The 12,522-nt window shown below is 49.8% G+C and overlaps 1 protein-coding gene across 1 annotated transcript in view; it reads left to right on the forward strand.

Annotated features, from left to right (window-relative positions):
• PRDM9 (PR/SET domain 9) overlaps nt 1-12,522 on the forward strand; it is a 1,629,505-nt gene that overhangs the window by 688,216 nt on the left and 928,767 nt on the right. The window contains exon 6 of the mRNA XM_078676140.1: nt 4,850-4,981. Within this exon, the coding sequence (XP_078532266.1) occupies nt 4,850-4,981 (132 nt within the window). The remainder of the gene's footprint in view (nt 1-4,849; nt 4,982-12,522) is intronic.

Raw genomic sequence — 12,522 nt, forward strand, 5'->3', positions numbered from 1 at the left:
GAATAGGACAGTGTAGCCTCATAGGCTGTCATCATATGGTTTTAATTAAAGGCTGCACCTTTAAGAACCCAGAGACCACCAGTGTCCCATCATGCACAGTAGGTGGCAGTTGCTTCAGTTCTTTTTTCCAGCTGCTGCTGACAGGACCATGAAGCATTGAGCTCGGATTTTTTGAGATAGTAGGACAAAACAGACCCTCACGAGGTCTGTATCATCTGTCTATCTTCTTATTTTCCTGACTCCTGTCATCGTTGCAGAAATGTTTCGCAACGTACCTTACAAGACAGGGAAAAGATTTGCCTTCATGGGACTGAAGAGAGAAGATACCAACGAACACAGCCTAAAGGTGGGACCTCAGAGTAAGGGGACGGTCAGTTGTCCACCAGGGCTCTTTCTTCAAGCTCTAGACGAGTGGTAGGTCATCAGACCCGGTCAACGTTGAGAGGAAGCAACGTCATTTGTCATCGAGGCCACCACAGTCAACATCGAAAGGCCGTACAACGTCGAACGCAGGCTGCCATCGATGCTGGGGAGTGCATCATTGTCGTCAAGGGAGTTCGATATCAAGGAGTAGAACATTAAAACAGCATAGTGAAATGTCGATGTTGAAGAATTTCTCGACGTGGAGGCGACAACATGAAGCCAGAAAGGAGAAAAGAAGAATGGGCCCGATTCACAAAACTAACTTAAGATAAAATCCTAAACTTACTACCATTTTGGTATTCACAGAAGGCACTTACTCATTTTGGTATTCACAGAAGGCACTTACTCATTTCGGTATTCACAGAAGTTAGGAGTCCTAACTTTAGGACTCCTAAATGCCTTCTGTGAATACCGAAAGTCTTAAAATTGGGATTTTTCTCAGTTTAGTAGTAGTAAAGTTAGGACTCCTAACTTTAGGACTCCTAAATGCCTTCTGTGAATACCGAAAGTCTTAAAATTGGGATTCTTCTCAGTTTAGTAGTAGTAACGTTAGGACTCCTAACTTTAGGACTCCTAAATGCCTTCTGTGAATACCGAAAGTCTTAAAATTGGGATTTTTTTCAGTTTAGTAGTAGTAAAGTTAGAAAAATCCCCGTATTAAGACTAGGGGACGCTCTACCTATCAGCCTGCCCAGAGAGGTAAACAGGCAACAGCGTATAGACCATGAGTTCTTACTTCCCCCTCTTCCATTCCCCATTCCGGTAGGGGGAAGCATTACTTATTTTCTGGCAGAGTGGCAACACATCACAAATTAAGTCTGGATTATGAATATTGTGCAAAATGCCTATTGTCCTAAGTTCACTAGTCCGCCACCATCTATCCCTCCAAAAATGTACAAGTTCCATCTTGCATTGCTACGGTCGGAGGTCAATATCTCTTACAGAAGAAAGCAGTGGAACCCATTCCCTCCAGTCACCGGGGGCCAGGGATCTATTTTAGGTAGTTCCTGGTGAAAAAGGACAAAACAAATTTAGACCCGTTCTCAATCTCAGAGTAGCCAACAAGTGGACTCCTGGCCGGAAAGTTCTGAATGCTGGCAGTACATCAAATCTATCCCCAATTACATCAAGGAGATTTCCTTTGCTCCATCGATCTTCAGGATGCATACTTCCACATTCCAGTCGCCAGAAAGCATCAGAGGTTTTTAAGGTTTGTTGTGGGGCAAGGCCATTATCAGTACACAGTACTTCCATTTGGCCTAAGGCCAGCCCCCAGAACATTCTCAAAGTGCATAGCGGTGTTTACAGCCTAATCGAAGAAAACACCAAATCTTCATTTACCCATACCTAGACGACTGGCTCATAAAGGCGTCAACTTTTCAAGAAGTACAACTTTATTTCAAATGAACTTGCGACCTCCTTCAACGGTTGGGCCTTCACATCAACCACAGCAAGTCCAAACCAACCCCGCTTCAGACATTGCATTACTTGGGAGCCTCCATCGACGCCAAGCAGGCAAAAGTATGTGTTTTTTGGAAGAGAGACGCATATCAGTCCTTCAGAAATGTCACTTTCCCTTGAAGGTATCCCATCCAATAATGAGAGTAGTGTCTTCTCTTCTCAGTTCAATGGCCTCCTGCATCTTCCTCACTCCAAATGCTTGCCTCCACATGAGGCCTCTCCAAGAATGTCTCAAGGATCAATGGGACCAACTAATGGCAAATGGGACTACTGGATCACTATGTTCCTTCATGCAAAACAGTCCCTGAAATGGTGATGCTCTTCAACCAATCTCCTACAGGGCATGCCGTTTCACCGACAGGTCCAATCTCAGACCATAGCTACGGATGCATCATCACTAGGATGGAGAGTCCACATGTATCACCTACAAAATCAGGGAAGATCGTCTCAGAGAGAGATGACTTACCACATCAGTCTCCTTGAACTCCGAGCAGCTCACCTAGCGTTCAAAGCTTTTCACCCATCATTCACGACCAACACTCTGCTTGTTCAAACAGACAATGCCACTGCAATGCACTTCCCCAACAATCAGGGGCGATGAGGTCCAGAGCCCTGTCACTTGAGGCCCAAGCGATCTGGAGGTGGCTTTTGGCTAGGAACCTACAGGTGACGGCAACTTACCTTCTAGAGTTCAACATGTGCAAGCAGATGCACTAGGCTGAGTGCGGAACGAAAATCACAATTGGGTTTTGCACAACAATATTTTACAAAGTATCTTCCAAATGTGGGGCACTCCAACCATTGACTTGTTCGACACCACGGAAAACAAAAAATGCTGAGGCTTTGCTTCAAGGTACTACCATCCAGAGACTCTAGGAAATGCCCTATGGATCGACTGGTCTGACAAATTTCTTTAAGCTTTTCCCTGATTCCCCCGATCCCTACAGTCCTGAATCAAGCTATATTCTACTCAAAAGCCAAGATCATACTCATGGCTCCAAAGTGGCCACTCCAGTGGTGGTTCATGGACTTGTTTCAGCGATCATTATGTCCACATCTCAAGCTACCATGCATACCAGACCTCTTGATGAAATTCAGAGGCCAGATGGTTCATCCAAATCTCTCCTCCTTTAATTTGGCTGCATGGCTCCTCAGCTAGTGCAGTATGGACATTTAAGCCTGCCACAAGTTTGTATGGAAATCCTCAAAGAGGCCAAGCGGCCTTCTACTCATTCTGATTAGGCCTTTAAGTGGAAGAGATTTTGCATATGGTGTTCCTCCAAGAATGTGCACCCTACTACTTGCCTAGAAGGTGTTATTCTTCCATACCTATTAAACCTAGCTAAATCTTGCTTGCAATTCTCTTCTATAAAGTTTCACCTGACAGCTCTTACTGCATAAAGGAAATGTCCTTCACAAACCTCTTTTTTCAAACTCCATCATTAAGGAATTTTTAGAGAGGTTGAAGAAGGTTTTCTCTCCCATTAGGTGTCCCTCTTCTGCTTGGGAACCTAATGTGGTACTTTCCCATCTTATGCAGGATCCATTTGAACCTATCCACAAAGCCTTCCTGCAACACCTTTCTTGGAAGACAGCTTTCCTTTTAGCTATTGCATCTGCTTGCAGGGTTAGCGAGATCCAAGCACTATGTTCTCATGAACCATACGCAGTATTGCACTCTAACAAAGTGATCATTAGAACTCATCCAAAATTCCTCCCTAAGGTTAATTCAGACTTCAGTGTCAACCAGACCATCTCTTTGCCTTCATTCTTTCAGAATCCCTCAACTCCAGCTGAAAGAACTCTTCACTCCCTGGATTTGTGAAGAGTTCTAAAATGTTATCTCAATAAAACAAAGGCTATACGCAGATTGAACCAATTGTTTATCAAATATGGTCCGGTCCGTAGAGGGTTAGCCACTTCCAAACTATCCATTTCCCAATGGATAGTTTCTTGTATCCTGTTGTGCTATCAAAAAGCAAACACATCTCTGTCCGCTAAACCCACAGCACACTACACTAGAGGAAAAGCGGTTGCTGCTGCTTTATTAAGGAATATCCCAATTCTCGATATTTTCAAAGCAGCCATGTGGAAACCTGTTCATACATTTACCAAGCATTACTGTCTGAACTCTGATGCTAGAGCAGATGCTCAAGTAGGACAGGCTTCCCTCAGAAATCTATTCACTTAGACTTCCATAGTGGATTCTCTGTTCCCTCCACCGCTCTTCGTAGGGATGTGCTTGCTACTCTATTTAGAGCTTATGACTATAAATGGAAATCCCCTATTAGAGAAGGAATAGTTTCTTACCTGTAACTCCAGTTCTCTTGTAGGGGAAGTTCCATTATAGTCATAAGCAACCCTCCCTCCTCCCCGGTGGAGTAGACAGAGCTAACCATACGATCAACCTATCATCCTGCATCGCCTTCAAAACTAACTGAAGCAACTGCCACCTGCTGAGCATAATGGGATACTGGGGACTCTGGGTCCTTAAAGTTGCAGTCTTTAATTGTAACCATATAATGGCTGCCTATGAAAAAAACACTTGTCCTGTTCTCCTTTTTCTCTATCATAAAAACGGTTTATGAGGGAGATTTACACTGTTTGCTATTGCATCATAAAATGATACATATAGGCTTCCTTTTGGCCCTTTTTGAGCTCATTATGAAGAAGTGGGCCATTGTAGCCTATGACTATAAGCTGCATTATCTGTTATCTTTCTTAAATGTCTCTGCAGGCCTTCCTGAAGAAAGGCGAAAATCTACACTTAAGAAGATGTATATTGAAGAAGTGCTCTTTGGTCCCCACACGTGGGTGGGACTTTTCAGTGCTTATGACTATAATGGAAGTTCCCCTACAAGAGAACTTGAGTTCCAGGCAAGAAACTATTCCTTCTTCAAAATCATCAATTGTAAGGTTAAAATGTAAAAGGTGTGTAATTTAGGCTGTGCATTTTTATTTTCAGATGCTTCTAGTAAAATGGATTTAAAGACTGATAAACAGGTTGCCCGAAACAAGAGCACTGCATATGGATTCAGGATGGTTTCAAGAAAAGTGTATGCTGAGATAAATGAACTTCACGATGATGACTACTTGTGTAAGTGACTCGCTGATGAACAGAAAAGTGTAGATGTGAATGAGGAAGAATTTTATAGAGCACACCCCACAAATCAATCTGTTCTCTGTGCTTTGTTTGTCAAAACACTAACAAATAAGATAAGTTACAGATGTATCTAGAGTAATAAAATATAACTTTTGTACATACTTTCAGTGCAATTAGAGAGAACTTGTTGTTCAGAACCGTAGCCAGAAGTATACGTTTTGGGGGTCGCAGCCCTCAACAGCGACCACAAAATGTTCAGGGGGGAGGCGGCGCATGTCAAGTTTGGTAGTTTTTGAAAAAATTCTGTATTAACAGTGATATTTTAAAACATAGAATATATTTTATTTTGAGGGGAAAGTGGATTTGTAATGGTTTATTGTAAACTATATTAGTATAAAATTAAAATATTTTAGGTTTAAATCTTTTATTGAAAGCAGCACATAAAAAAACAAACATACATTGCATATGCTATGTGGTCCGACATTGGCATGGAACATTTGAAAGGCACGTACGGCCCCAAGAAGGGCGAGCATAGTACGCAGAAACCAATCCGACCAATAAAAGCATAAATAGACCGGAAGTGCTGCAAAAAAAACCTCAAAAGGAAACCCCGTCACCCGCCCCCCCCAACTCCCCGTTCCTCCCCCCCGCACCCTCCGTCCAGTGCTCAAAGCCACCCCCCCTCGGCCTCCCCCTCTAGCTCGTAAGGGACTCTCCATTCGCACCCTCCTTAGGCGTCCGTCTCTTTGGGTCCTGTGAGTCGCAACAGGCGGAGGTATCTCGGGCAGGTGAGCTCCCTAAATTCAGTGACCAACAGTGAGCGAAATGGTTGTCAGAGGTCATCATATTGATCTATGTCCCTGGCCAAGGTGAGTGACAGCTTCTCCATCCCCAATACACACCACATCCTATGTAACCAGCGGGAAACATCCTTTACAACGCAACTTTTACCACGCAGTGCTATTACAACGCAGGTTTTACAACGAAAACCATTACATCGCATTGCGCTGGGGGGCGCTCTAGGATAGGGAATAGATTTAATTTACTATCCAACACCTTCCCTAGTGTCCATGGGGACTGGAGTTGGAATAGTAAATTAAACTATTCACTATCCAGCACCCCAAAGCGCTATGCGTTGTAATGGTATGCGTTGTAAAAACCGCGTTGTAACAGCATGCGTGGTAAAAGCATGCGTTGTAACGTCATACATCCGTAACCAGCATGTAGTGGAGGGGACCGTAGCAGTGCGCCAGTGTGTGAGGATGTTCTGTACTGCGGAACCTAGGGCAATGGCCAACTGGTGCCCCTTGCGCGAGCACAAGGGGTATGTCAATGGATTAGGGAGCCCTAGCAAGGTGTAGGCAGGGAATCGGGGTAGTTCTGTTTGGAAATGAGTATCAATGCCATCTATTACCTGCGTCCAGTATGAATGGAGAAGAGGACAGTCCCATAAGAGGTGTAACAGGATGCCTGTGTGTCCACAACCCCGCTAGCAATTTTTGTCTTTACTGCGGTCCATCTCATGTATCCGTTCTGGGGTGTAATACCAATATGTGGATATCTTAGTTAGTGTCTCCGTAAGCCCGATATGATATGCAGAGTGGCGCGCTCTATAAGAGATCTGGTCCCATTCTTTATGGCTCAAGGTCCTGCCTAGTTCACGTTCCCAACGTTCCCTGCCTGGATTGTAGAGATGTGTTGCTGGTGGTTGTAAAAATGTATATAGGTCGGATGTCAATTTAGTGTCAGAGGTGCGGGATAGAAGCCATCTTTCATATGGCTGGAATTTCCTATCTGCCGTCTCCCTCACTTGTGGCTGGAGTGCCCAGTGTCGGACCTGCATGTAACGCATCCGTTCCATCTCAGGGAGTTTATATTCCTGTTTAAAGAGTGGGAAGGGGAGTACTCCGTCTGGACCGTAAATATGGTAAAGGAAACAGCACCCCGCGGGTCGCCAGTGAGTGAAGGCTCCCTTCGCTAGGCCTGGAGAGAAGTCTGTATTGTCGACCAATGGCGTATGTGGCGAGGGGAAGGTGGTAAGTTCGTGAATGGTGTTAGTGGCGTCCCAGACTTTCAGAGGGACCCGTGTGACAAACGAGGCGTAAAGGTTAGCGGGCCGGTGGGCCTTACGAAGAAAGGGGATTTCCTGGAGTGGGCGCCATGCAACTGCCTGGACCTGAAAGAGCCAGTGCTTCTCCGACTCCCACTTACTCCACTCCACTAAGTAACGCAATTGCGCCGCCTGAAAGTATTTGCGCAAATCCGGTATCCCTAAGCCCCCAGCCTCTGGGGCCAACATGGCCAGTGCCTTCTTCATTCTCGGCTTCCGGTCATGGCAGATAAAGTGGGCTAGGTCCGCTTGTGTTTGCTGGATCCATCCTGCAGGTGGCTGCAGCGGTAACGCCCGGAATAGGTAAAGGATTTGGTGCAAGACGGTCATTTTGACCGCTGCGATCCTGCCTAACCAAGAAAGGGGGAAGTGTTTCCATCGTCCTAGCTATTCACGTATCTTCCCGTGGAGTGTAGTATAGTTGGCCGTCGTCATAGCTGAAAGTGTGGGGGCCTACTGGATCCCCAGATACGGCACTGTGCCGGATGACCATTGGAGGGGAAAGAGGTTCTGTAGGTAGGCTTTTGTGGAGGGGGCTTGGGACAAATCGAGAGCCACTGACTTGTCCGCGTTCATTTTGAACCCGGCCACGCCGGCAAAGGTATCCAACTCCGCTATGCAAGCCGGTAGGGCCGTCCGTGGGTTCTCTAGTGAGAGCAGGACATCGTCTGCATAGAGACTGATGGTGTGTGTGAAGCTACCAAACACTATCCCTGTTGTTGCACGGTTTTGGTGGATCCTCTGAGCGAATGGCTCCATATATAGGGCAAATAATAGGGGTGAGAGCGGGCATCCCTGCCTCGTGCCCCTCTCGATGTCGAAACTCTCCGAGCTGTGACCATTCACTCGCACCACTGCCGTGGGGAATTTGTAACAATTAAAAATGAGAGTGCGGAACTTCTCCCCAATTCCGACCTTCGCCAGAACCTGTTCTAGGTAAGGCCAATGAACCCGGTCGAACGCGTTTTCGGCGTCGACCGGCAGCATCATTCTCTCTCCAGGGATTCGGGAGGCTTTTTCTATGAGGTGGACGACCCTTTTGGTGTTATCTACCGTCTGGCGTTCGGGGATGAAGCCCGCTTGGTCTGGGTCCATGAGGCCGGGCAGGTGGGGGCCAACCTGGCCACTAGGATTCCTGTGTATAATTTAAGGTCCACATTTAATAACGATATCGGCCTGTAGGAGCCGCATTTAGCCCTATCTTTTCCTGGCTTGGGGATGACCGTAAGGGACGCCAGCAGGAGGTCAGGTGGGATGGCGCCGGGTTCGGAAAAGGTGTTAAAAAGGCGGGTGAGAATCAGAGCTAGCATAGTGCAAAACGTTTTGTAAAAGATGGCTGTAAAGCCATCCGGGCCCGGAGCTTTCCCCGGTTTGAGTTTGGCAATGGCGGAAATCACTTCCTCGATGCGGATATCCCTTTCAAGATCTTCCGATTGTGAAGGTGCTAGAGAGGGAAGTGTGACTGAGTCCAGGTATTCGGACGCTGCCAAAGCGGTCAATGGGCTGCTTGTATAAAGAGTAGCGTAAAAGTTGCAGAAAGTTTCCACGATCTGGGCGTCCTCTGTGACTGTGGACCCGTCAGGGCGGGAGAGCTCTTTAACCGTCTGTTGTTGGCGCGCAACTCGGAGTCTATTCGCCAGGAGGCGGCCACATCTGTCTCCACCGGTGTAATAGGCATGTCGCAGCCGCAGGGCTGCGAACTCCGCCCGGTCCATGTCCAGAGCTGTCAGAAGTTGCCGCGCAACTTTGAGTTGCTTCCAAATTCTGGGTGCTCCGGTTTGTTGGTGCATTTGTTCAAGTTCATGCACACGGTGTGTGAGCTCATCACGCTTGTGTTGCCGGTCCCTATTCTCAGCGGAGGAAAGAGCCAAAAATTCCCCCCGAATGACTGCCTTCATGGCCGCCCATTGGGTCGCTAGAGTCGTGTCAGAGATAGCGTTGTGTGACAGGTAGTCTTGTATAGTGTCCTGGATGTGCTTCACCACATCTTTTCTATGTAGTAATGCGTCCCGAAGACGCCAGACCCTGGGAGGATATGACGCCGGTGGCAAAGTGAGTGTGGTAGTGAATGGTGCATGATCAGAGAGTGAGATTACCCCTATCTCCGTTGAGATGGACAAAGCGCATACTGGACTAGAGACTAAGAGATGGTCCAGCCTGGCGTAGGGTTTGTGTGCATTGGAATAGTAAGAGTATCCCCTATCGTGTGGGTGTGTGCGGCGCCAAAGATCATGTAGATCCAGCTCGGTCAGCCGGTCAATGCAACTGGAAGAAAGCGCTCCAGTTTGGTGAGTGCGTTGGGCGGACCTATCTAGAACCGTGTCAAATACCATGTTGAGATCCCCCCCAGTATAATATGCCTATCCGGTGTGTCTGTGATGTCTGTAAAGACTGAGTGGAGAAATTGTTCCTGACCCTCGTTAGGGCCATAGAGGGACCCAATCGTAAACGTGAGGCTCCCCAGAGCAAAGCGGAACGCTAGCAATCTCCCCTTCTGCTCGGCAATCTTATGTAGGACTTCCCCTTTAAAATGACGTGCCACGAGGATCGCCACCCCTTCTGTCTTAGTGGGGCCAGAGGAGAAGAATTGAGTTGGGAATTTGCATGAGCGGAGCATATGGCAGTCGCGGGCCAGCAAGTGGGTCTCCTACAGTAAGCAGATGTGTGCCTTGGCATTTTGTAATTGGGACAGAATCGCGTGCCGCTTAACAGGATTGTTTAGACCCCGTACATTAAGGGTCAGGATCTTAAAGGTTGTAGGTGGCATGTTTTACATAAGAATTGGACACGCTAGTCACCAAGCCTGGATGGGCGCGAGGTATGTACGTGGGTGTGCAATGGTAGGCCGATCGTATCGGCAGGCGCAACCAACGTCGCTGGGCATCGCAATCAAGTTTAGAGCACTGGATGTCCCCCCTCCCTCCTTCCCCTTCCCCCCCCTCTCCCCCCAAACTCCCAACACCTCCCTCCCTGAACCCAACAGTGAATCCCCAACTAGTACAACCTTCCTCCCCCTCCCCTCTTCATACCTCCCCCCGCTGCCCCCTCCCTAATCCCAACTGGTGACCCCGACTGCAAACCATTGTCCCAGGTCTGTCCATACACCATTCAGACCTGTGGTAAAGAGAAGTGGAGGAGTGTGTGGCTGTGGCGACCTCGCTGGCCCCCCGCCCGTCCCCCGTTGTGCCCGCTAAGAGTCATTGCGAGGATGAAACCCCCTTCTGTCAGTGCTACATCAGTTCAAGGGTGCTGTGTCCTTGGACACTTCCTGGACTGCCGCCGCTTGTTCCTGGGCCATCGTCGCCGGGTCCGGTCTGAGATCTGCTTTGGGTGGGCATTGGCGGCCCACTCTTTGCCATCCTTGCTGGGAGGTGTTTGGGGACTTATCTTGAGATGGCAGTGGCGAGGCTCCCTTCTTTCGACATGTCGTCCCCGGGGTCAATGCCCAGCAGTTTGCACGTGACCCGCAGGGAGCGTAGTTGGTGCAGGGTCCCCTTCCATCTAAAGATAAGCCTGAAGGCATGGCCCAGCAGTTTGCACGTGTCCCGCAGGGAGCGTAGTTGGTGCAGGGTCCCCTTCCATCTAAAGATAAGCCTGAAGGCATGGCCCCAAGAGTAGGGAGTCCCATTGTCATGCAGAAACTTCGTTGCCACCCTCTTTTGTAAGGTGATGGCGGAGAGGTCCTGATATAGTGCTAGTGGGTGGCCTTGGAACTGCAGGGGCTGTTTCTGGCGGGCCTCTCGCAGGATTCTTTCTTTCAAAGGAAAGTCCGGTAGGAAGGCTAGAATGTCGGGTGGGGGAGGCAGTGCCCGGCGCGCTAGACCCACCCTGTGCGCTCTGTCAATGCGAACCTCAAATTCATCGGACTTCCCCAGAATCTCACGGAACAGACCCTGTAGGAAGCCGGCCATGCTGTTCCCCTCCCTTTTTGGTGGTACGCCTCTAACGCGTATGTTATTTCGTCGAAAGCAGTTCTCTAGGTCCTCCGCATGTGCCTGTAAGTCAACTTGCTGCTCACGGAGGCGGACCACTTCTTGCTGCAACTGTTCCACTTCCTCACTCCTGACTTGGTCTGCTTCCTCCACTGCAGCCACTCGTTCCCCCAGGCGTCCACATCACGCCTTAGCTCCCTGTGTTCCCCGGCCATGTCTTGTTTGAGTGTCTGAAAGTCGTCTCTCAGGGAATTAAATAGGGTCTCCAAAAAGGCTTTAGTGATTGGGGCCCCGCCATCGTCTTGTCCTGGAGGGTCTTTTGTTGCTCTCGGGGGCGGCGGGCTCATCTCTCCCTTGGGGGGTCCTTGGCTAACATTTCTGTGATTGTGCGGCCGCCCCTTCGGTTCGAGTTGGCCATAATTCACCAAATGTCCAGTTCCGCGAGGCTCGCACCAGCAGAAGAGCCACCCGTTGCGTTAACAATGCTGGCTGGAGTCCAAGCGCCCCCGGGGGTGGACAATGACTTGGTGGTTGGTAGCTTGGGAGCGTGCCACCCTCCAACTGCTAGGGGGGGTGAGCTGCGGGGGGTCCACCTCTGAACTTTCCCCAGGTTTGGCGAAGGGGGTCGGCCCTCAATTCTCCAGTTCCTCCAGGCCTAACTCCACTCGGCCTTCTAACGTTCCCGACGGGTCAGCTCCTCAGCGGTAGGTCGCTGTCTGCAATAGGCCGTTGTCGCCAATCCTGTCCCTGCTCGCCGCCTGCTGCGGACCTTGTCTATGGGTCGGTCGGGTTGCTGGCCTCACTGTCCTCCTGCCCTCTGCCTTCACTCCTCACCAGGGCCTCCCCCGTCGATAAATGAGGCGTTCTGGGCCCAGCGCCTGGGCCCTAAGTGCGTGCTGCTATTGTGCCGTTTCCCCCAACGCTGGTCTGACTCGCAGGCTCTCACCTCCTGTACCGGAGCCCAGATCGGTTACCTGCCACCTCTGCTGTCGGGCCTAACCCATGAAGGCTTCGTCCTCAGGCCCACACCGCAGCTGCCTCCTGTCGTGTTGTCCGCTCCCTGGTCGCCAGGCATCGGGGGTGCGGGGGGGGGGGGGGGAGCTTGCCTGTTTCTTCCATCCCAGTGTTGGTTCCTCCTCTCCTATGGGCCTCGGGGTTACCGGAGCTATGCTGTGCTGAGGGTGCCGCGACGCCTGCCGGTGGTCGCCTCTGCCTATGGGGGGAGCTGACCCATGTGCCGATGTGCCCTCATGCTACCAATGGGGCACTGCGGCGTCCGCGCTCCAGGTGTGCTGCGCTGGCCTGTACGGGCCCCAGCCCTCGGGGCTCGATTTTCGCATGCGGCGCTTCAGTGGCCGCCTGGGCCCGCTGCGTTTCCCTCGCCGGATCCGCTCTCACCCAATGTCCTGCTGGGGCGGGCCGTGGTGTTCCGGAGCGCTCCGTTTCTGTGAGCGCCTCAGGGGGGTCCCGTGGCCACTCGTTCTCCTCACAGG

Source organism: Lissotriton helveticus, chromosome 2_1 (assembly GCF_964261635.1).
Source record: "Lissotriton helveticus chromosome 2_1, aLisHel1.1, whole genome shotgun sequence".
NCBI classification, from domain to species: Eukaryota; Metazoa; Chordata; class Amphibia; order Caudata; family Salamandridae; genus Lissotriton; species Lissotriton helveticus.